The following is a 23,818-nucleotide window of genomic DNA, read 5'->3' on the forward strand; positions in this document are numbered from 1 at the left end:
CCAGCCCCTCCACTGCCATCCAAGGGGCATTCTGACTCTTCCAAAATCAGATGTAAAAGACAAGGCCAATAAAATCAGTCTCTATGCCACTTGGATCTATGATTAGCCATCGTGCATGAACATGGCACTTTTAAAAAATTTTCTCTTAGTAAAATGGCTCCCAAAGAGCCCAATAATTTTTTTAAAAAGAGTTTCTTTTTAATTAAAAACAAAGGATCAAAATGGAAGATGTGAAATGTGGGAAGAGGAACAAGAGAGTTGCTGAGTTTGCATTTTAAGTTGTGAGGGGTTGGGGTGGGCACCACCAGGGAGTGAGGCTCGCCCCAGACCCTGTTCCCACAGCTGGGCGTCCCCACGTGTGGGCTGCACCATCAGGGAACACAGGACGAAAGTCTAAAGTACAAGAGACCAATTCAAGGCTTCTTTCTTGTGGTTGGGTGGGTGTTTACGTGTGCAAATGTAGTAAAAGCCACTCCCCACTGCCATAAGGTGCCTGTCTGTGGATACCGTACACGTGCTCCAAAATAACGCTCAGTCCCAAGGGTGCCCGTTGCTCAGCATTCCTGGCCTTTGAGTCTCTGGGCAGCACCACAGGCCATCATTTCTCTACTTTCTTGGCTTTCTTGAGGATGTCGCATTTTTTCCTGTTGGGGCGGCGACACCGCTCATCGATGCTAGGGATACATTCATAGTGCCACACCTCCTCCATCTTCTCCACGGGGTACACGGCTTCCACGTAGTGACGGATGAGTCGCAGCCGCGTGGGGTCCAGCTGCTTCTTGTTGCAAGCCCCGGAATGGTTGTACTGCAGCCGCAGGTTCTCGGCGGTGAAGAGTTCGGGAAAGAGCCGGACGAGGAGCCGGGCGGCGAAGTTGCCCACGGAGAGGCTCTGCTGCACGATCTCACGCACCTCCTTGTCTGACAGCAGGTAGGGGGAAGGCACCGGGAAGTCGGGCGAGGGCACCACCAGCTCGTCCAAGGGGATCTTGCAGAAGTCCTTGCTGCTCCTTTCGGGGGGCAGCGGGGGCCCCTCAAACTCCTCTCGGAACCTCTCGGGGTTGATTGCATAGCTCCCCAGGTCTCTGCACTCGGGGCCCGGCACGTGGACCTTGCGCTGCTGCTGGTAGGAGCGCCTCTGCTCCGTGTCCCGGCGCCGGCAGCGCTCGTCCAGCTTGCCCACGAACTCCAGAGTCCAGACGCGGTCGTTTTTGGCCCGGGGGTAGAGCAGCTGCACGTAGTGGCGGATAAGCTTGATGCGGGTCGGGTCCAGCTGCTTCTTGCCCAGGGAGCCGCTGCAGTTGTACTGCTTGCGCAGGTTCTCGTGGGTGAAGAGCTCGGGGAAGAGGTGCACCAGCAGGCGGGAGGCGAAGTTGCCGATGGACAGGCTGCTCTCGTAGATGCTGCGCAGCTGCTCCTTGCTGAGCAGGCAGTCAGCGCCCGGCACCTCGAAGTCGGGCTGCGGGATCTCCAGCTTGTCAAAGTCAATGGGCACCAGCCAGATCTTCTTGGAGCGCCGGCCCGGCCGCTCGCCCTCGAAGCTGTCCTCCACCTTGACCACGGAGATGTCATCGGGCAGGCTGGAGGAGTCGTAGCAGTCGTCGCGCGGGGGCTCGCCCTCGCTGCCCGCGTCCAGCCCCAGGCCCTCGAGCTCGTCGTTGATGCGCTGGGCGCACTGCTGCAGCCAGGCCTCCTCCTCCTGCATGTCGGGGAAGTAGATCTCCGTGTAGTTGCGGATGATCTGCAGCCTCTGCGGGTCCAGCTCCTGCTTGCCGCCGTCCCCGTAGCAGCTGTACTGCTCGCCCAGCTTCCGGTGGTCAAAGAGCTCGGGGAAGAGCCGGTGCAGGAGGAAGACGGCGAACTCGCCTGGGGAAGAGGCTTCATCCAGGAACTCGGTCAGGTCCTGCGTGTCCACCACGTGGTCCGAGGCAATGGTGCTGCTCCGGTCCAGAGACAGGGCCTCTTCCTGGTCTTTGTTGTCTAGGAAGTGGCCAGTGTCCACCTGCTCGGCCTCAAAGAAACCGGTGACCTGGCCGCCAGGCTGGCTGTCCTCCATTTCCCGCTGGGCCCAGAAGCGGCTGAAGAAGTCGTTCAGCTGGGGCAAGCACTCGGCCTGCCACACGGCCGTGTCCTTCACCGAGGGGTAGTAGACCTCCACGTAGTTTCGGATGAGCTGCAGGTGCAGCGACTCCAGCTTCCGCTTGGCCGCAAAGCCGCAGGCACTGCAGCCGCGGGAGAAGTCGACGTCGCTGAAGAGCTCGGGGAAGAGCTGCACCAGCAGGCGGCAGGCCAGGTCCCCGCCCGACAGGCTCTGGTCCACGATCTGCTTGAGCTCAGCCGCCGTGAGCTGGTACTCAGGGGGCGGCTGGAACTTGGCCACCATCTCAGTGGGGCTCACCTGCTTCTTGATGCGGCTCACCTCCAGGGAGAGCAGGTCCACTTTGCTGTGCAGCTGGGACATGTTGGACGTGAGGGTGTTGAGCATGTAGAACATCTTCTGGATCAGGAAGTAGATGTTGGGGTCGCCGTCGGTGGCTGCCCCGGTGCTGCCAGAGTCCCGCTTCTGTGGCTCATTCAGGAGCCGCAGCGGCGAGGGGCTGTTGCTGGGGTTTGCCTTCTCGAAGAGCTCATACGTGTTAAGCAGGTCTCCCGAGGGAGGATTCTTCTTCTCCATGATCTTGTGTGAGATGCCATACAGAGGCTTCTTGTAGGAAGGGGTGGTGACATCGTTGCAGGGCTCGTCCTCGCCCAGCCACGCAGAGCCCGAGTGCCTGCCCCTGCCGGCCTGCTCTCCGTTGCCCTGGCAGGGCGAGCTGTTCTCACGGTTCCGCATGCCCGCTAGCAGTGCCTGGAAAACAAAAAGCGTTTCCCAGGGCATTAGGCGGGTGTTCTGATTTACTACTACACTAGACCAAGGTTTGTGTCACACACAGAGGGGCTGAGGTCAACCTCGGGAGCATGGGAGACACGGCTTCCTCACCCAAATCACTCTGCCATCCAGGAACGCGCCACTGACATGCAGGACACCCTGGACTCCCTGCCCACAGGGCCCATCGGAAGGCCGAGCACAGACACTGGCAGGGCCGGGCAAGAACTCCGCAAGAGAGGAGAGGGGGAGCACAGGAAGGTGAGGAGCTCCCACGGTTGCCCAGCCACAGACTGAGGCCTCAGTCTGCTCTCAGACAGGGACAGTGACTCCTGCCCAAGGTAGCTCCAGCAATGTGTCCTTTCAACCTGCAGCACCTGGGAGAGCAAGTATCTGCACTCAGGAAGGCTCCTCTGAGAGGCACAGGCGAAATGGAGTGCAGAGACCAGCAGTCTGCCGCCAGCTCTACCACTGCCTGGCATTACGTCTCATCTCGCATGAGAAAATCCCCGAGCCTGGGCAACTGGGAGAGAATGGAGACTCCAATGTTTCTTTCTTTCCTTTTTTTTTTTTTTTTAACCAACAAGTATATAAACTGTGTTACATTCATACAATGGAATATTACTCAGCAATAAGAAGAAATGAAATACAGATACACAAGGTACACAAGGTACCCAAGACAAATCTCAAAATAAGCATGCTAAGTGAAAGTTGTCACACACACAAAAAAGGCCATGCTGTTTGATTCCATTTATGTATACACAACTCTGCAAAATGCAAACTTGCCCCTAGTGACAGAAAGCTGACTAGCAGCTGCCTGGGGATGGCAGAGAGGATACAGATGAACTTGGAGAACTTTAGTGGGTGATGGGTATGTTGATGATCTTGATTGTGACAATGGGTTCACTGGTATACACATATGTCAAAACTTATCAAATTGTATACTTTAAATATGTACCATTCATTGTATTTCAGTTGTAACCTAATAAGCCTGTTCTTGACAAATGTTGAATTTGACCCAGAAACTTATTGAAATTATATGTGTGTGTATGATCACCACAGGATGAAATATAGTTTTGAGGGTTTAATTAAGCAGGCAAGCTGATCAGTGAGCACTGGTGGGTGTCGGGGAGCACGCAGGGTAGAAGCACAAAGTGCTGGCTCCCACGGCCACCCCACACACGCCTCGGGCAGCTGGAGAGTGGACAAGAACAAAGGGCATCCTCCGATGCTTCTTTCCACACCTGGGAAAAACACCGTGTCTTGGCCTGGCCTAGGCAGTGCTTCTTCTCCCCTCGTGTACACGTGTATCACCTGGGCCTTGTTAGAATGCAGAGCAGGAGCCCTGGGCCTGCCTTTCTAGTCAGCTCCCAGCGCTGTTGCTGCTGTCCTCTCTGAGCAGTCAGGACTGGAAGACAGGGTCTGCTCAGTTCATCTCACCCAGGCAGATCACTGTTATTTGCAAGTTTTCAGATAACTAAGGCCAGCACAAAACAGTTTGTGAGGTGCTTTTCTCTGTAGCCTAAACAGATGTGGGGAAGAGATACAATCTCAAGCTAGGTTTACAACATGGCACTGAGAAGAGGTAGGTCCAGGGTGAAAAGAGATCATGAGGCCACATAAACATAGAAAACTTTGATCTTTCTGAACTGCCCGTATGTTATTTATTTATTTATTTACTTACTGATTTATTTATTTGTCTTGCTCTGTCACCCCAGCTAGAGTGCAGTGGCATTACCATAGCTCACTGCAACCTCAAACTGCTGGGCTCAAGTGATCCTCCTGCCTCAGCCTCCCCAGTAGCTGGGACTACAGCCATGTGCCACAATGCCTGGCTAATTTTTCTATTTTTAGTAGAGACGGGGTCTTGCTCTTGGCTGGTCTCGAACTCCTGACCTCAAGTGATCCTCCACCTTGGCCTCCCAGAGTGGTAGGATTACAGGCATGAGACACTGTACCCAGCCTGTTATTTTTCATTTAAATTAAAGAATTACCTCCAGGACCCTCTGTTAGATAACAGAATAATCTAGTTGGGCATGGTGGCTCACACCTATTAATCCCAGCACTTTGGGAGGCTAAGGTGAAAGGATCACTTGGGCCAGAAGTTTGAGACCAGATTGGGCAACTTTGTGAGACCCCATCTCTACAAAAAATAATAATAAAAATTAGCCAGGTGTGGTGATACACGCCTACAGTTCCAGTTACTCACGAGGCCGAGGCAGGAGGATCACTTGAGCCCAGGAGTTTGAGGCTGCAGTGAGCTATAATCTCGCCACTGCACTCCAGCCTGGGCAACAGAGCAAGACCCTGTCTCTAAAATAAAAATAATAATAATCTGACTCAATTAGAGAATGGTTAATTTTTCTCTTGCATCCCCATTGATGACAACCATGCAAAAGAAAAGCTACTTTACTCCCTTAGGAACATGAAGATAAAGGGATTCCTAAAAGTGTTTTTTAGTTATCCCACAAAGCTGGCCAATACTTTCCTTGGGGTTTGTGTATATAAGCCAACGAAGGGCCAGTGGCACCTGGCCCCTGTGACCCTCCTACATGCCACTCCCCACCCCACACCACTCCCCAAGAGCAGAGAAGCAGGCATATACTCGGGTAGAGGGAGCCCACCATGGGTGGCCTGCCCCCTGCCCTGCTCCCTCTGGGGTCTCCTCAGGGAGCGGTCCCCATCTTCATCACACTGCATGATGGGACCATGTCATTCCTGAGTCTGTCCACAGTGTCTAGCAAAGTGCCTGGGGCACAGAAGACGTCAACGAATGCCTGTGTTCGACCACACGCACGAACACTTAAAGCAGGGCAAGGCGTCCCGCCACTCTCAAGCGCAGCCTGCGGAAACGGCTGTTCTGCTGGGCCCTCTGGCAGAGAGGTGGCTCATGGGTAAGGACTCAGCTCAACCGAGGCGTCCTCTGCATGGCCTTTTACACCTGTGTGTAACTCGGGGTAAGTAGTGGCACCTGTCCCACAGGGTAGTTGTGAAGACTCAATGAATAACACACATAAAGCATTGAGGCCACATCTGAATCACATTGAGTGCTCAATAAATATTTACTATTACAATATGATTATTAAATAATGCTACTCCCAAGCCACAGCAGAGGTAATTCTGTGGGTCTTATTAAAGCAGTTGTAATGGTCACTCTCCCCCAGTAAACAGAGAAGGATTTTCCTACAGCACCTCAGGGTAAGTCACTGAGGAAGGCACTTCTGAGAGGGCTATTTGCCCTAACGGTTGGAGGAGAGTCAGGGCAACTGAGTCCAAAGGCGAAGGTGGGGATTCTAAGCTCTTCATATTTCTTTTGTTCTGCTATCTGGCAGAAGGCAGAGGATTATTTTTAAAAAGAAAAGAACCACACACATACACACACTCACACCACCCACCCACCAGAAACTTAGAGAAAGGAAGGGGTGGAGATAGCTGAAAATCTTTATCCCTAATGCAGTATGCTTCAAACCATGGCTTAGGAGATGATGACTGACTTTGGTGGGTCACAACCAGCATATGAAGAAAGAGGGAAGAAAGAAGGAAGTAGACATTTAAAAGACAGGAAGAGGCCGGGCGCGGTGGCTCACGCCTGTAATCCTAGCACTCTGGGAGGCCGAAGCGGGTGGATCGCTCGAGGTCAGGAGTTCAAGACCAGCCTGAGCAAGAGTGAGACCCCGTCTCTCCTAAAAATAGAAAGAAATTATATGGACAACTAAAATATATATATACAAAAATAACTAGCCGGGCATGGTGGCGCATGCCTGTAGTCCCAGCTACTGGGGAGGCTGAGGCAGTAGGATCGCTTAAGCCCAGGAGTTTGAGGTTGCTGTGAGCTAGGCTGACGCCACGGCACTCACTCTAGCCCGGGCAACAGAGTGAGACTCTGTCTCAAAAAAAAAATAAATAAATAAAAGACAGGAAGAGGCAGGAAGAGGCCAGGAGCAGTGGCTCACACCTGTGATCCTCGCGCCTTACGAGGCAGAGGCAGGCGGATCGCTTGAGCCCAGGAGTTTGAGGTTGCTGTGAGCTGTGATTATGCCATTGCACTCCAGCCCAAGTGATAAAGTGAGACCCTGTTTCAAAAAAATAATAATATAATAAAATAAAAGATAGGAAGAAAAACAGGAAATATCAGAGTGTACTGCACAGAATAAATTTGGGAAAGTTTTGTTTCATTTCCATGTGTATGTCTATATATTTAGGTACAAATACATACACGTGAGCTGTTGCCCTACAAGGTAGATTTCTAACTGTGGGTCACTGTTGAAAAGCACGCCCTAACAAATTCAAAGTGCCTTACTTGTTAATTCCTGTAGAATATAAATTAGATTTCTAGCAATTTATTCAGCATTAAATTCTATTACATCAAAATAATTTTAGAGGTCCTAGGGACCATGAGATTACTACGAGGTTTTACCAATATAGAGAAATTTTTTGTAATACCAATAATTATAAATCATAACTACATTAGGAGTGATTTTAGAAAAGCAGTCCTTGGTTTACAACAAGTGGTCCAAGCGGTACATTTAAAATAGGATTCCACGCAGAAAGATCATCATTCACATACCATCCAACAAGAGTACACGTTGTAGAGGGAGACCTGCCCTAATTAATTACCCAGGGTAGCAAATAAGTACAGAGAAGAATTTCTGGGTGAATTACTTCAATACCAACAACAAATATAAGTTTTTTGACTCCTCACATTCCTACCACAGGCAGGAGGCGAGAGTACATCAGAACTGGAAACGCCTTCTATAACTCTCAATATTCAGCCTCATTAATACAAATATTTCACTTTCCACCAAGCATGTTAGAAACACTGCTGTCAACAGAAACATTTTTGGCTACACTGCTTGCATTAAAAATGTTAGCATCCCAGTAGAGGGCAATATTCCTCACTCCCAGAAACCCTGGATACACAATTCAACACAGAACACCACACAGGCACCAAAGAGAAGGTTCTTAGACAGCCCCACACTGGTGTCCTGTCAACTCAGTGCTCCAGTTTGCTGCCAAGGCGACAACGGGCTGGCTGCATTTGCTGCCGATGATAAAATCTCGGCTCAGCTGCCTAGGAGCATCAAGAAATCTTTAAATCTGTGCTAGTTGGCACTGGGTGACTGGCTGACACACGCCCAATTCTCTGAGGCTCATCTTCCCGCCATATGGGAGCTCTGCTGCACAGCTCAGCTCCGCAGTGCCAGCTTCTAGCCCGGACCCCCAGGGCACTTCACTCCACCACCAGCTCCCGCGGACTCAGGAGGGAAGGCCCGGATCTCTCAGCTGGAGAATGTGAATGACATAAAAGAATGATGTTGGGTTACAAGTGAGGGGTAACTAGGGAGATTCCAGGTGTCCCTGCCCAGTGACATCAGGGACTGGGTCACTATGGAGATGATCCAAGTACGAGACATCTTCATCAGGACCCCAGATCCAGAAGCAGTCACTGAATTTGTTCAATGAATGATGAGTGGCTAAATAGTGCTCAGAGTCAGCAACCCAGAACTCCCAGAAAACAGCCTGCCTCGAGGACACAAGGAGTCGAGGATTAAAGTGACCTCAGGGCAGTCCGTGTGAAATGGCAGCTAGGGAGCTGGCCCCCTCATGGAATAACAGTGGTGAGAATGATGCTTATCTTTTTCATTTTCAACAGAATTATCTTTATCATCATCATTATCATTAAGTGACCAGATCTAGTTAGCAATGAGTCTGGAAGAGCTCTACACCACCTAGAGCCAGCGAACAAATGCTGCCGAGCGCCCGACATCTGGCAGGCACTGTGCAAGGCCTCGGGCACAGGGGGAAAAAGCCAGTCAGTCTCTGCTCTCGTGGCTTTTACCATAACGCTGCCAATAGTATATGGTGACGATGACGAATGTGCTATGAAGCTTGAAGAAATAAGACTCTGGGGAGATAAAGCAACTATAATGAAAGGAGAAGAGGAAGAGTAGAAGAGACAGCAAAATCTTAGCACATCTAAGGCTGCTTGTGCATCTTACAAACATCCCACTGGCCCTCAGGGCCACCAGCATGGCATTTAAGTGCACAGTTCTGAATCGGGCAGGCTTGGTAGTGCTGACTTCTCTGAGCCTCGCTGAGATGGGAACGGCCGTGGTACCTCTCTGCCGTGGCTGGGTGACAGTCCCTAGGGGTCCCAGCTGCTCCACAGGAACTGACAGGTGGGAGGTGTTCGGGACATGCGCACTGCATGAGTGAGATGGCATGTCCATTCTCCAATTACAAAACAAACCAAAATGACATTTTAGGATGTAAAAACAAAACAAAATAAAATGAAAACAAACAAAAAACCAAGGAGAATAAAGCTAACCTCTGCCTGGCATGCAGCTTTTGAACATCACCGTCACTTCTGTGAACAAAAAGATGACTACCAATAAAAGCTTTGGCCACTCACCTTCCACATCTGCTGTACTTGGCTAGGAAGCCCTCCCCAGCGGGGGTGCCAAGTAAGTCTTTATACAGCCCTTCATTACAGGGAGGCTTTAATTTTCTTCTAAGCATTGTACTAAATGTCACTCATAAAACAAGTCATCAACATTGATGGGGGTTTAAATGGGACGCACTTTCCCATTCAGGCTCCCCCTCTGCCCTCTTGCCCCTCCCTTGGGGTGGGGGAGAGGAGACAGAAGACAGCTGTGTTCTCACTGGATGGTGCTCAGGCCTGGGGCATCCCAGGGGACACCCAGTGGCCTCCCATGCCAACTGCACTCTGATCAGTGTGGAGGGTCACGGGTTGGAGGTGGAGATGAGGCCTCAGGGGCAGCAGGTGACATTTCTGCAGGGTGACTGTGCTGGGCTCCTCACCTGGGCTCTCTCGCTGACCCACAAGAAACCAGCGACGTGATCCACACTTCCCCTCAGCACAGCCCGAGATCCTGAGTCTTGGCCATCTGCCCCTTCCCTGACCCCTGCTCATTCTGGTGTTTTACCTTGCCCGTAGGATCCATCAAGAAGGTGAAGGGCAGCAGAGAGCCAGCTCCTTCCAATCACTGCTCATACTCACACCAGGAACAAGGCTGCCCAATGGCATCCTGGCACTTTTTAATGTATGTGCCTGAGTTTGCTCATCTGCTTGGTGGTGATATCAACCCCTTCATCACTGGATTTTCTATGAATTAAATGGAATAAAATATGGAACGGTGCTAGTTGTTGAGTAGCTTCTGATAACTATGCACTTCCTTGCTACTGTTTTTTTTTTTTTTGAGACAGAGTCTCACTCTGTTGCCCAGGCTAGAGTGAGTGCCGTGGCGTGAGCCTAGCTCACAGCAACCTCAAACTCCTGAGCTCAAGGGATCCTCCTGTCTCAGCCTCCCGAGTAGCTGGGACTACAGGCATGTGCCACCATGCCCGGCTAATTTTTTCTATATATATTTTTAGTTGTCTATATAATTTCTTTCTATTTTTAGTAGAGATGGGGTCTCGCTCTTGCTCAGGCTGGTCTCGAACTCCTGAGCTCAAACGATCCGCCCACCTCGGCCTCCCAGAGTGCTAGGATTACAGGCGTGAGCCACCGCGCCCGGCCGCTACTGTTTTTGATTGTCACTGGTTGCAGCCTCCAGGTTTCTCTGTCTCTGGTGGTGAAAGTGCTTCAAACACAGCACACACTCCCTGCCCCACCCCCACACATGTACAAGGGGGCTCAGAAAATTCACGGGGAGAAGGATAAGGAATTATTCACTCTGAACTAAGACTAGTACTATTTTGCAAAATCAAAATATACTATCATTTCATAAAACAGATGAATTGTTCTAAAGTCCCCAAGGTTCTAAGACTTGATTTACTGACACATCAACTTACACAAATTTTTCAAAAAGGAATACTGCGTGAATGCACAATACCTTTCTACAAGAGTTGAGGAATTTCAAAAGATTTATACTTATATACATTCTTTTCACAGAACAGGAAGGAGAGCAGGGATTCTCAATCTCACTTTATATACACTACAGAAAATTAACAGAGCAAATAAAACACTTAAATAAAACTCAGGATTTAACATGACTTTTCTACTCCATAGTCTAATGAGTTAGAACTACCTTCTGTATCTAATGCACTGAAGAGTATAGTAAATACATATGACCATTTTAGTCTGTGTCGTTTGGACAAGCCATGTTAGAAATATCCAGATGCATTTTTGGTTCCCTCTTGCCCAAACCCGTCAGAATTTCTAGGTGATACCTGAAGCTCCAGCCAGACAAAGCTTGCTGCCCCACTAGATCAAGAACATCTGCAACCTCACAGCATTCATGTGATACTCGGGAAGCTCCCACTGTACACCTGATGGAGCTCCAGCCCAGTGCCAGATCTGTTCTGATTTGCTTTACACGCTGAAGGATTCAGCTAAAATATAAATCACAGGAACGTTCCCTTCCCTTTCTGTCCCCAGGAATATGAAGATGGTCCCTTCTCTATGATCCTGTGACAACAGAAACTTATTGAAAGGATACAGTATGACACCATTTGTGTAACAAGGCAACAGGGCCACCTCAGGCTGTCTACAAAGGCGACAACCTGGTCCTCGTATGGACAGAGCTCCTCGTTGGGAGAGCTTGCTGTTCCTTATTTATAACAACGGCCACAACAGTCTGTCCTACCCTTGTGTGAATGCCTCTTTGCAATATGACTTTGTTGCTCCCACCATCGGGAGATGGAGTCTATTTTTCTACACTTGGGCATAGGTTTGGCTACATGACTTGCTCTGACCAACAGGACACCAGCATGTGTGATGGCCACAGAGGCTTGACAAGTGTCTGCACTCTGGAGCTTGCCCTCTCTTGCTCCCAGGAACTCTTCCGTCGTCACACGAACAAGCCTGGAGTAGCCCCCTCAACAGGAGAATGTGCACAAAGGGAAGCTCCAGCCATGCCAGCCACCCCAGGTGAGGACCCAGATGTGAGTGAGGCCACTCCAGACCGCTGATCCCTCAACACAGCCAAATCAGAAGAACCACTAGCTGATCCAGAGTATCACAAACAAATAAATGGTGGTTGCTTTAAACTACTAAGTTCTGGCCGGGCACGGTGGCTCAGGGCTGTAATCCTAGCACTCTGGGAGGCCGAGGCGGGAGCATCACTTGAAGTGAGGAGTTTGAGACCAGGCTGAGCAAGAGTGAGACCTTGTCTCTACTAAAAACAGAAAATATTAGCCCAGCAACTAAAAATACAAACAAAAAATTAGCCGGGAATGGTGGCGAGCACCTGTAGTCCCAGCTACTCAGGAGGCTGAGGCAGGAGGATCACTTGAGCTCAGGAGTTTGAGGTTGCTCTGAGCTATGCTGATGCCACAGGACTCTAGCCTGGGCAACAGAGTGAGACTCTGTCTCAAAAAACAAACAACAAAAAAAAACCTACTAAGTTCTGGGGTATTTTGTTACACTGCTCACATAAACTGACACACTCAACTTTCTCTTTCATTTCCTTTTGCTTGCAAACTTGAAGTAAATTCAGAATTAATCATAAACAAAAAAGTAATGTGACACACAAAGAAAAATGTTTTCACGTGTCCCTTTGGGAACTTAATATACAGCTTCTCAAACTTCTCAAAACTTTCAGAACAACCTCTAGGAATCTAACCTATGGAAACACTCACAAGATCACTAGGTTTGTTTAGGTATATGGATATCCCTTGTGGCATTATTTGTAATAATATAAAATTAATATTTAAAAAACATCTAAATACCAATCATTAGGGAAAAGTATAATAAATTATGGTTTAGAGTAAAACATAAGAAAAAGCAGATGGTTAAATGTTTTTCAAATAAGCTGTCCTACTAACCATCTTGTAGCTTTCATCTGCCACAGCAGGTATCCACAGTAGTAAGGAACCTGTGGGTTTTAATCTAGTCATTACTCAGTGTACTGGAAACTGCAACCCATGCTTGAAACCTTTCCCCAGATCACAAAGTATGCAAGTGACTGGTTTAGGCAGCCTGAGTCATGGGGTGGGATTTTTTTTTTTTTGTGAGACAGAGTCTCACTCTGTTGCCCAGGCTACAGTGCCGTGGCGTCAGCCTAGCTCACAGGACCTCATACTCCTGGGCTCAAGTGATCCTTCTGCCTCAGCCTCCCGACTAGCTGGGACTACAGCCATGGTGCCTGGCTAATTTTTTGTGTATATTTTAGTCGTCCAGCTAATTTCTTTCTATTTTTAGTAGAGACAGGGTCTCGCTCTTGCTCAGGCTGGTCTCGAACTCCTGAGCTCAAACAATCCACCCGCCTCAGCCTCCCAGGGTGCTAGGATTACAGGCATGAGCCACCGCGCCCGGCCCCTTTGTTTTTCTTTCTTTTGAGACAGAGTCTCGCTCTGTTGCCGGGGCTAGAGTGCCAGGTAATTCTTTTTTTTTTTTTTTTTTTTTTGAGACAGAGTCTTGCTTTGTTGCCCCAGCTAGAGTGAGTGCCATGGCGTCAGCCTAGCTCGCAGCAACCTCAAACTCCTGGGCTCAAGCCATCCTCTTGCCTCAGCCTCCCGAGTAGCTGGGACTACAGGCAATCATCACCACACCTGGCTAATGTTTTCTATTTTTAGTAGAGACAGGGTCTCGCTCTTGCTTCAGGCTGTTTTTGAACTCCTGAGCTCAAGGGATTCCCCTGCCTCAGCCTCCCAGAGTGCTAGGATTACAGGCGTGAGCCACCAAGCCCCGCCAAGGGTGGGATATTTCTAATTATTCCTTTATAAAAAAGGCTCATAGGTATAAAAAATTAAACTTTTTTTCTGGGCATTATAGATTTTAAAAAATGTCTTGCTCAATCATTACTCATGATAGTCAAAAAGTGGAAACAACCCAAATGTCCATCGACTGATGAATGGATAAACAAAATGTGGTATATCCATACAGTGGACTACTATTTGGCCATAAAAAGGCATAAAGTGGCTTCATGTTTCTGGTTTGGCATGTAAGGACCCTGGAAGTCACCACTCCATCCTAACAAATAAAAAGCTGAACAAATTTAAAAAATCAACAACTTTCCTTAGATCTGTAAGACAGGTAAGGTCACAGGGAAAACTGCTGCGCCCAAAAGTGGACAGACAGGCGAATACAGAGAGTCACAACTTACCAGGTCAGACATGTCCATGGCAACCAGTGCGCGGTGGGAAAGCCTGAACTGTAACTGATGACTGGCCCGAGGCTCAGTATGGATGGGGCTGAGAGTTAAAAACTCCAGGGGCACCCAGTTGTCACAGAGTCCCCACAACTGTGTGGGTTTTACCTCCAAGAGCTCTACCAGGTTCTCACAGTGAATATTACAGAAAAATCCCCTCGTGCTTGAAGCAGGAGGAGGGGAAAGGAACTGTTTTGAAATACCCCGGAGCATTCTGTTTGTCTTAAGAAAGCCTTCCCTCCGAAGAAACTATTTAACCAGAGCCAAACCTACAGAGGTTTTATCAGAGCCTAAATGACCTGGGGGAAGGGAAACACCCAACCCCAGCTGCCTTTAGACTTTCACCTGGAGGAAGGAAAACACCAAACTCCAGCCCACCTGAGTCATCCAGTCCCACCTAACGGAGGAGGGGAGGAGCTAAGAAGTCCACGTGAAATTCACAGGCCAGAGGCACAAGGCTGCTAAAAGACTCAGAGCTAATCACAGGACTGAAGAAGGCCTCCTTTCCCCCTACACCTTCCCACCACATCACTAAAGGAAGGACTACTCACAGCAGTTCCTTTTACCAAGGACATCATGTCTGGCTATCAAGAAAAAATTAACAGCTGAGCGCGGTGTAGTCCCACTATAGTCCCACGTGGGAGAATTGCTTGAGCCCAGGTATTTGAAAGCAGCCTGAGCAACATACAAGATTCCATTTCAAAAAAATAAATAAATAAGAACTCAAAAGAAAAAATTACAAGGCATACTGAGACCAAATCAGACTCAAATATGGTAGAGATGTTGGAATTACCAAACAGAAAATATAAAACAAGCATGATGAATATGCTACTTTATCTAATGGGTAAAGTAGACAACATGTAAGAATGGACAGGCAAGGTACACAGAGATGGAAATTCTAAGAAAGAAAAAAAGTAATACTAGAGATTAAAAAAACACTGCAATATGAATGAAGAATGCCTTTGATGGGCTTTTTGGTAGGCTGGACATGGCTGAGGAAAGAATCCCTAAGCTTGAGGGTAACTCAATAGATATTTTAAAAACAGAAAAAGCAAAGAAAAAAAAAGACTGAAAAGACCAAACCGACTATCCAAGAACTGTGGGACAACTACAAAAGGTGTCACGTACACATAATGGGAATACCAGGAAAGAAAGGGAGAAAAGAACGGAAGAAATATTTGAAACCATAATGACTGAGAATTTCCCCAAATTAATGCCTGACACTAAACCACAGAATCAGGAAGCTCAGAGAATACTAAGCAAGATAAATGCCAAAAAAACCTACACCTAGGCATACCATTTGCAAATTACAGAAAATCAAAGATAAAGAAAAAATCCTGAAAGACCGGCCTGAACAAGAGCAAGACCCTATCTCTATAAAAAACAGAAAAAATTAGCTGGGCATAGTGGCACACACCTGTAGTCCCAGCTACTGGGGAGGCTGAGACAGGAGGATCGCTTGAGCCCAGGAGTTTGAGGTTGCTGTGAGCTGGCCTGACACTACGGCACTCTAGTGTTGGCAACAGAGTGAGACTCTGTCTCAAAAAAAAAAAAAGCAAGCAAGCAAGCAGGAGTAGCTTTATCAGAAATAAAGAGGACATTATATAATAATAAAGGGGTCAATTCTTCAAGAAAACATAACAATTCTTAACATGAATGTGCCTACCAAGAGTGTCAAACTTTGTGAGGCAAAACCTTATAGAACTGCAAGAAGAAACAAGTGAATCCACTATTATAGTTCAACACCCCTCTGTCAGAAATTGACAGATCTGGCAGAAAATCAGTAAGGACACAGCTGAACTCAAGAGCACTATCCTCAACTGGATATAAGTGACATCTATAGATTACTTGATCCAATGACAGCAGAGTACACATTCTTCTCAAGCTCATATGGGACATTCGCTAACATATTCTGGGCCACAAAACACACCTTAATAAATTTAAATGAATAGAAATCATACTAAAATTTGTGGAATGCAGCAAAAGCAGTTCTTAGAGGGAAATTTAGCATTGCTAGCATATATTAGGAAACAAAGTTCTAAAGTTCATCTACACTTCCACCATAGAAAAGCAGCAAAAAAAAAAAAAAAAAAAGGCAAATTAAATCCAAAGTAAGCAGAAAAGAAACAAAAATTAGAGCAGAAATCAATAAAATTGAAAACAGGAAATCAATAAATTAAAAAAAAATCAATAAAACCAAAAACTATTTTTCTGAAAAGATCAATAAAATCCATAAGCCTCTAGCCAGGCTAACTAAAAAGAGAGAGGGGGTGGAAGAGAGACAGAGAAAGAGAGGACACAAATTAATACATTAATCATATCAGAAATGAAAGAGGAGACATCACTCTACAGATCCCATGGACATCGATAGGATAATGAAGGAATACCATGAACATCTCTACCCAGATGAAATGGACCAATTCCTAGAAAGACACTATCTTCCAGAAGTCAGAAACAATCTAAATAGGACTGTATCCATTAAAGAAACTGAATCAATAACTAATGACCTTCCAAAAGAGAAAGAACCAGGCCCAGATGGGTTCACAGGTGAATTCTACCAAACATTTAAGGAAGAAATGACACCATTTCTCTATAATCTCAGAATACAGAAGCAGAGAAACTATTAATACTTCCTAACTCACTTTATGAGGCCAGCATTACCTTAATACCAAAACCCAAGACATTACAAGAAAACTACAAACCAGTATCTCTCATGAACATAGATGCAAAAATCCTCCATGAAATATTAGTAAGTTCAATTTAACAATGTATAAAAATTTTACACCATGACCAAGTCAGATTTATCCCAGGTATGCAAGGCTGGTTCAACATTTGATAATCAATTAATCTATCACAGCAACAGGGTAAAAAAGAGATATCACATGATCATATCCATAAATGCAGAAAAAGTATTTGATAAAATCCAACACCATGCATAATAAAAACTCTCAGTATTGGCACCAACTAAGGGTTTAGAAAAAAAAAAAATATCTCAGTAAACTAGGACTAGAGGGAAACTTCCTCAACTTGAAAAAGAATATCTACAAAAATCCTACAGCTACCATCATACTTAATGGTGAGAAACTAGAATATTCCCATTAAGATTAAGCACAAAGCAAGGATATCCTCTCTCACCATTCCTTTTCAACATTGTACTGGAGGTCCTAGCTAATTCAATCAGACAAAAAAAGCAAACAAAAAGGTATACTGATTAGGAAGGGAGAAATAAAATTGTCTTTGTTCACACATGCTATGACTGCCTATGTAGGACATCCAAAGGAACCAACAAAAAACTACTGGAACTAATGAGCAGTTATAGCAAGATTGAAGGATACAGGGTTACTATACAAAAGTAAATTTGCTTTCCTATATACCAGCAATGAATAAGTGGAATTTAAAATTGAAAACACAATACCATGCACATTAAGCCTCCAAAAATTAAATACATGTTTATAAATCTAATAAAATATGTACGTACCAGATCTATATGAGGAAAAGTACAAAACTCTGATTACAAAAAAAAAAATCAAAGAACTAAATAAATGGAGAGATATTCCAAGCTCATAGATAAGACTCAATATTGCCAACATGTCAGTTCTTCCCAGTTCAATCTATAGATGCAATACATTCCAATCAAAATCCTAGCAAGCTATTTTGTTGACATCAAAAGCTGATTCTAAAGTTTATAGGAGAGGCAAAACACCCAGAATAACCAACACAATATTGACGGCGAAGAACAAAGTCAGAGGACTGATACTACCTGACTTCAAGACTCATGCTAAAGTAATCAAGACAGTGTGGTACTGACGGAAGAATAAACAAATAGACCAATGGAACAAAGCTGAGAGCCCAGAAATAGACCAGCATAAATATAGTCAACTGATCTTTGACAAAGGAGCAAAGGCAACACAATGGAGCAAAGACAGTCTTTTCCACAAATGGTGTTGGAAAAACTGGGCATCCATATGCAAATATATATAAATCTAGACACAGACCTTACACGCTTCACAAAAATTAACTCAAAATGGATCACAGACTTAAATGTCAAATGAAAAACTATAAAACACCTGGAACATAACATAGGAGAAAATCTAGATGACCTTGGGTTTGCCAATAACTTTTTAGATATGATACCAAAGGCATGATCCATACAAGAAAGAACTGAGAAACTGGACTTCATTATAATTAAAAATTTCTGCTCCATAAAAGACACTGTCAAGAGAATGAAAACAAAAGCCACAGGCTGGGAGAAAATATTTGCAAAAGACACAGTTGATAAAGGACTATTGCTGGGTGCAGTGGCTTATGCCTGTAATCCTGGCATTTTGGGAAGCTGGCATGGGAGGATAGTTTAAGCCCAGGACGCTGAGACCAGCCTGGGCAACACAGTGAGACCTCATCTCCAAAAAAAAAAAAAAAAAAAAAAAAAAAAAACAAACAAACTAGCTGATGTGGTGGTGCACACCTGTAGTCCCAGCTACACAGGAGGCTGAGACAGGAGGATCTCTTGAGCCCAGAAGTTTGAGGCTGCAGCTGTAATTGCACCACTGCACTTCAGCCTCGGTGAAAGAGTAAGAAACTGTCTCTAATAAAAAAAAAAAAAAAAAAAAAAGACTGTTAACCAAAATATAGAACGAATTCAACAATAAGAACACAAACAACATTTTAAAGTGGGCCAAACACTTTAACAGACACCTCACCAAAGAAGATATACAGCTGGCAAGTAAGCTTATAATGACTCACTGCATCATATGTCATCAGGGAAACTCAAATTAAAAGAACAATGAGATACCACTACACATCTATTACAGTGGTCAAAATCCAGAACACTGACAACGGCAAATGCTGGCAATCATGTGGAGCAACAGGATCTCTTATTCGTTGCTAGCCGGAATGCAAAATGGTACGGCCACTTTGGAAGGCAGTTTGGTAGTTTCTTACAAAACTAAACATGCTCTTATCATACAATCCAGCAATCACACTCCTTGTACTCTAAGGAGCTGAAAACTTATGTCTACACAAAAATCTATACATGGATGTTTACAGTATCTTTATTCATAATTGCCAAAGCTTGGAAGCATCTTAAGTGTCCTTCAGTAGATGAATGGATAAATAAACTGTTGTACATCTAAACGATGGAATATTTTGCTAAAAGAAAATGAGCTATCAAGCCATGAAAAGACACGGAAGAAACTTAAGAGTATATTTATAAGTAAAGAAGTCAATCTAGAAAAGGCTACATACTATATGATTACAACTATATGATATTCCGGAAAAGGCAAAACTATTGAGATAGTAAAGAGATAAGTGGTGGCCAGGGGTTATGTGGGAGGGAGAGATGAACAGGCCCAGCACAAGAGATTTTTAGGGCAGTGAAACTACTCTGTATGATACTAGAATGGTGGATACATGTCATTATACATTTTTTCAAATCCACAGACTATACAACACCAGGAGCAAACCCTAATGTGAACTATGGACTTTGGGTGATAATGTGTCAATGCAGGATCAGCAATTGTAACAAATGTACCACTCTGGTGCGGAACCTTGGCAATGCAGGAGGCTATGCATGTGTGAGGGTAGGAGGTATATGGAAAATCTGCGCCTTTCGCTCAATGTTGCCGTTAACTCAAAATTGCTCTAAAAAATACAGTCTGTTAAAAAATAAAAAAGGAATGAAGTACTGTATACATGCTACAGCATGGATGAACCTTGCAAACATTATGCTAAGTAAAAGAAGCCAGACACAAAAGGCTACAGTGTCCATGATTCCACTTACATGACGTGTTCAGAACAGGCAAGTCCATGGAGACAGAAAGTAGATTAGTGGTTGTCAGGAGCTAGAAGAAGGGGGAATGAGGAGTGACTGCTAATGGGTAGGGGTTTGTTTGTGGAGTTATGAAAACGTTCTAAAGTTGATTGTGCAGTCAAATGCACCACCACTGAGCTATACCCTCATAAAAGTGATTGTGGTAATGGTCACACAACTCTGTGAATATACTATAAACCACTAAACTACACAAATTAAATTGGTGAATTATATAGTATGTGTACTATATCTCAATAAAGTTGTTTGGAAAAAACCCAAATTAATAAATAAGATAAAATAAAACAATAAATAAATGTATCACTCGATGTTCCATGATGTGGAATGCAGGTCCTCATTGGCATGTAATGTAAACACGTATATTTAACTTCTGGTTAGAATCTTAGTCCCATCACTATGCTAAATAAGAGAAGATAGTTTTCACTTACTGAAGCCTAAGCAAACCCCTAAAATGCATACATTATCAATTTCTTTGGATCAGCCCTAACATCATTGGAAAGGGGAGAATTAAAACAAACCACTAAAGCCGAGTCCCAGGCTGACACCCCACGGTGCTCTGGCTAACGATGAGGAGCCTGCAAATCTGTGCGGTTTTGAACAAACATGCAGAAGTTGAAATGCTCATCTGGGTCTCCTGAAGAGTTGGGGGAGGGGGAGTAGGAGGTAGGGCTGGGTCAGGGAACTTGGGAAAATGTTCTTCTAATAGTTAAAGGCGGATCTGCTGTACCATAGGGAGGTTCTGCTGACGGGGCATTTGGCCGGCCAGTCACCCGCCTCCCAGAGCAGCCTCTCTCCTCGGCCTTGGCTGTGCCATGTACATGTCTTGTCTCGCTCCCAGACCGTAGGCTGCTACAGGGGGCCACATGTCCATTTCTATATTCTGTCTCTCTCAGCATTTGGCCAAGTTCAATATAACCAGTAGGTGGTTAAGAAATAAAGCAAATTCATAAAACAGATAACTTGGGGGGTAAAGAATTCCCCATTTTACAAAAAGATTCACTCAAAAAGAGTTTCTTCAGGAACAACATCCTCTAATAGATAGGAGAGATGGATTTAATTTAGGAAAAGATCTAGCCCCCAATCTACTGCGTAAAGTTGAGGTAGGCTTATGTTAACCGTCCTTACTATCAGCGAGTTCTAGCCTTCCCCAGTGGAGCACAGCCAAACAGCGAACTCAGAAGCAGTTGAACTGTGAAGATCCTCTTACCCATAAGGAATCCAGACAGAGACAAGAATTCCTGTTAAAGACACCTTCTAGAAACCACAGCCAGAGATGGGATAGCTTAAATGAAACCCTTCTTGTGTCCAAGGGTTTAGCAGTTGCCTGGAAGCACCGGAGTAGAGGGAGACTCAGCACCAAATCAGAGAGGGTTAGAGCCCAAGCAAAGCGAGGAAGTGGCCAGGCCCTCACCTCAGGTATCAGCCGCCTCCTCTTCACGCTGGGGACAGAGTCTGGCAGCCCATCGCTGGCCAGCTGCTTTCGTTTGCTAGAGTCCTGGAGGGCAGTGAAGACGCTGTCCAGAGCGTGCTTGTCAGAAGTCCTGGAATTCACTGAGCAGTCCAGGGCAGCATCTTCAGCCTCTGTCTCCACTTTCACAGTGTTATTTTTCAGAACTGTGGCAGAGAAGAAACAGGGCTCAGTGGGAAAGACCAGGGCCACACAGAAATCGGCAGGGCTTTCTTGAGCCACGGGGGATTTGTGGGTGGCCCTTTGACACTGTCGCTCAGATAAAGAGGTCTAGTCATAGCAAACTTGTGCTTTTCAACAATGCAATTTTGTTCTCGTTGCACCAGTGCTATACAATAAAACCATGTTCCAAGAATATTTAGTTCCAAATTGGTTTAAAAGTCATCTTTTTGGTGGGGGGGAGAAGGAGATGGAGGGAGAGAAATAAATATTATCTTTTTGTGCTTTTAAAAAGTAACTCTGTAAAGATACATAAGATGCTTATAATTATAACAGGTGTGTGGGTGGAGGCGGATGGGAACCCACAGGGCTGGGAGGACACTTTTCATTATACACTGCTTTATATTTTTAGACCACGTGAATGTATGACCTAATCAAAAAATACTAAATTAAAAACATTTTGTAAAACATTTTTTTTTTACCTTCTTCTACATCTTCACTGAATTCAGTTGAGTTCATCTTCTATTCCACTAAATGAAAAGACAAAGAAAAAGTCTTGATTTATTGCTTGATTTATTTCTTAATTTCCCTTACCCCCAGAGAATTCCCTTACCCTCCCAACCCCAGCTCTGGGTAATAGAAGGCCAAAGGCCGTAGCACTGGACACAGGTGTCCCCTTAATCTTGTTTACAGACACTCAGGAGCAGACAGGCCTTGGGTACACCTGCAGGAAGCCCTTCTCTAGGACTTCATGTGAGCATGATGTGTCCTAAAGCATACACTGAGAGCCACTTCTGAACCAGGGGAACAGTACTTGAACTAATCAAGTCTTAAAAAAGATCCCAATTGTAATGATCTCCCTGTAGTCTATGCTTATAAATTCTAGCCACAACACGAAAAGGCTGAAGAAGGTTGGAGGCTGTGGATCCCAACAGACCCGAGCTACCCACGACAGTGGCCACTAGCCATTGCGTGGCTACCGAGGACTCAAAATGTGGCTAGTCCAAATGAAGATGTGCTGTAAGTGTAAAATAAACACCATACTACAGATTTAGCCTCGTAAAATGAATGTAAAATATCTCACCGATAATTGTTTTGTACTGATTACATGTTGAAATAATAATACTTTGGACTTATTGGGCTAAATAATTCTTATTAAAATTAATTTTACCTATTTTTTTTAATGTGGCTACTAGAAAATTTAAAATTGTATATGTGAGTCAGATGCAGTGGTGTATGCCTATAGTCCCAGCTACTTAGGAGGCTGAGGAGGGAGGATCACTTGAGCCCAGGAGTTCAAGACCAGTTTGGGCAATATAGCAAAATCCTGTCTCAAGCCAGTGGATGTGAAGTTGATAGAAACGATGAAAAAAAAGAATAAATAAATAAATAAATAAATAAAACTAAAAGAAAAATAAATAAATAAAACCCTGTCTCAAAAATAAATAACTAAATTACATATGTGCATATTTTTATATATATATGTACGCAGATATATCTAAAAAAATTTTTTTTGAGATAGGGTCTCAGTTTATTACCCAGGCTAGAGTGCAGTGGCATCATGATAGCTCAATGCAACCTCAAACTCCTGGCCTCAAGTGATCCTCTCAATTCATCCTACCGAGTAGCTGGGACTATAGGCATGCACCACCAAACCCAGCTAATTTTTCTATTTTTTTGTAGAGATGAGGTCTCACTACATTGACCAGACTGGTCTCAAACTTCTGGCCTCAAGTGATCCTCCCGCCTTGGCTTCCCAAAGTGCTAGGATTACAGGGGTGAACCACCACACTTGGCCTATATTATATTTTTACTGGACGGCACTGGTCTAGCCCTTCCTTCAGAAGTAACAAGGAGAAACAAGCATTATGGATTTTAAAGTGTAGGGTGTTAGAGGTCCATACAATCTGTCCCAAACAGACCAGATAGACACTGAGGCAGGAAGGGGTGGTGGTGCAAACCAGCCCCTCACTCCTACTGCTCCAGTTGGGACAGAACTGGCACCATGATTTTTTTTTTCCTTTGGTTTTTTTTTTAATGTATGTATGTATTTATTTATTTTGAGACAGTCTTGCTCTGTTGCCCGGGCGAGAGTGCTATGCCAACAGCTTAGCTCATAGCAACCTCAAACTCCCAGACTCAAGTGGTCCTCCTGCCTCAGTCTCCTGGGTAGCTGGGATTACAGGCATGCACCACCATACTCAGCTATTTTTTTTTATATATATATTTTTAGTTGTCCAGCTAATTTCTTTCTATTTTTAGTAGAGATGGGGTCTCACTCTTCTTCAGGCTGGTCTCAAACTCCTGACCTCAAGCAATCCTCCCACCTCGGCCTTCCAGAGTACTAGAATTACAGGCATGAGCCACCAAACCCAGCCCTGCCACCA

The 23,818-nt window shown here is 45.3% G+C and overlaps 1 protein-coding gene across 1 annotated transcript; it reads right to left on the minus strand.

The window, feature by feature from the left end:
* Window positions 1–503: 503 nt before the first annotated feature.
* Window positions 504–21,950, minus strand: BEND3 (BEN domain containing 3). The gene is made up of 3 exons (XM_069488381.1): window positions 21,914–21,950; window positions 21,216–21,418; window positions 504–2,845 (listed from the first exon to the last, which is right to left on the minus strand). Exons 1-3 carry the CDS (start codon window positions 21,948–21,950, stop codon window positions 599–601), a joined length of 2,487 nt encoding a protein of 828 aa, XP_069344482.1. The 3' UTR covers window positions 504–598.
* Window positions 21,951–23,818: the final 1,868 nt, after the last annotated feature.

This window comes from Eulemur rufifrons, chromosome 15 (assembly GCF_041146395.1).
Source record: "Eulemur rufifrons isolate Redbay chromosome 15, OSU_ERuf_1, whole genome shotgun sequence".
In the NCBI taxonomy this organism is placed as follows: Eukaryota; Metazoa; Chordata; class Mammalia; order Primates; family Lemuridae; genus Eulemur; species Eulemur rufifrons.

Coding starts and splice junctions, on each gene's coding strand:
- BEND3 (XM_069488381.1), bottom strand. CDS start 21,950: ATGAACTCAACTGAATTCAGTGAAGATGTAGAAGAAG. Junction 21,419..21,913: donor CAGTGAAGATGTAGAAGAAG/GTAAAAAAAAAA, acceptor TCTCTGCCACAG/TTCTGAAAAATAACACTGTG. Junction 2,846..21,215: donor GGAGGCGGCTGATACCTGAG/GTGAGGGCCTGG, acceptor TTTGTTTTCCAG/GCACTGCTAGCGGGCATGCG.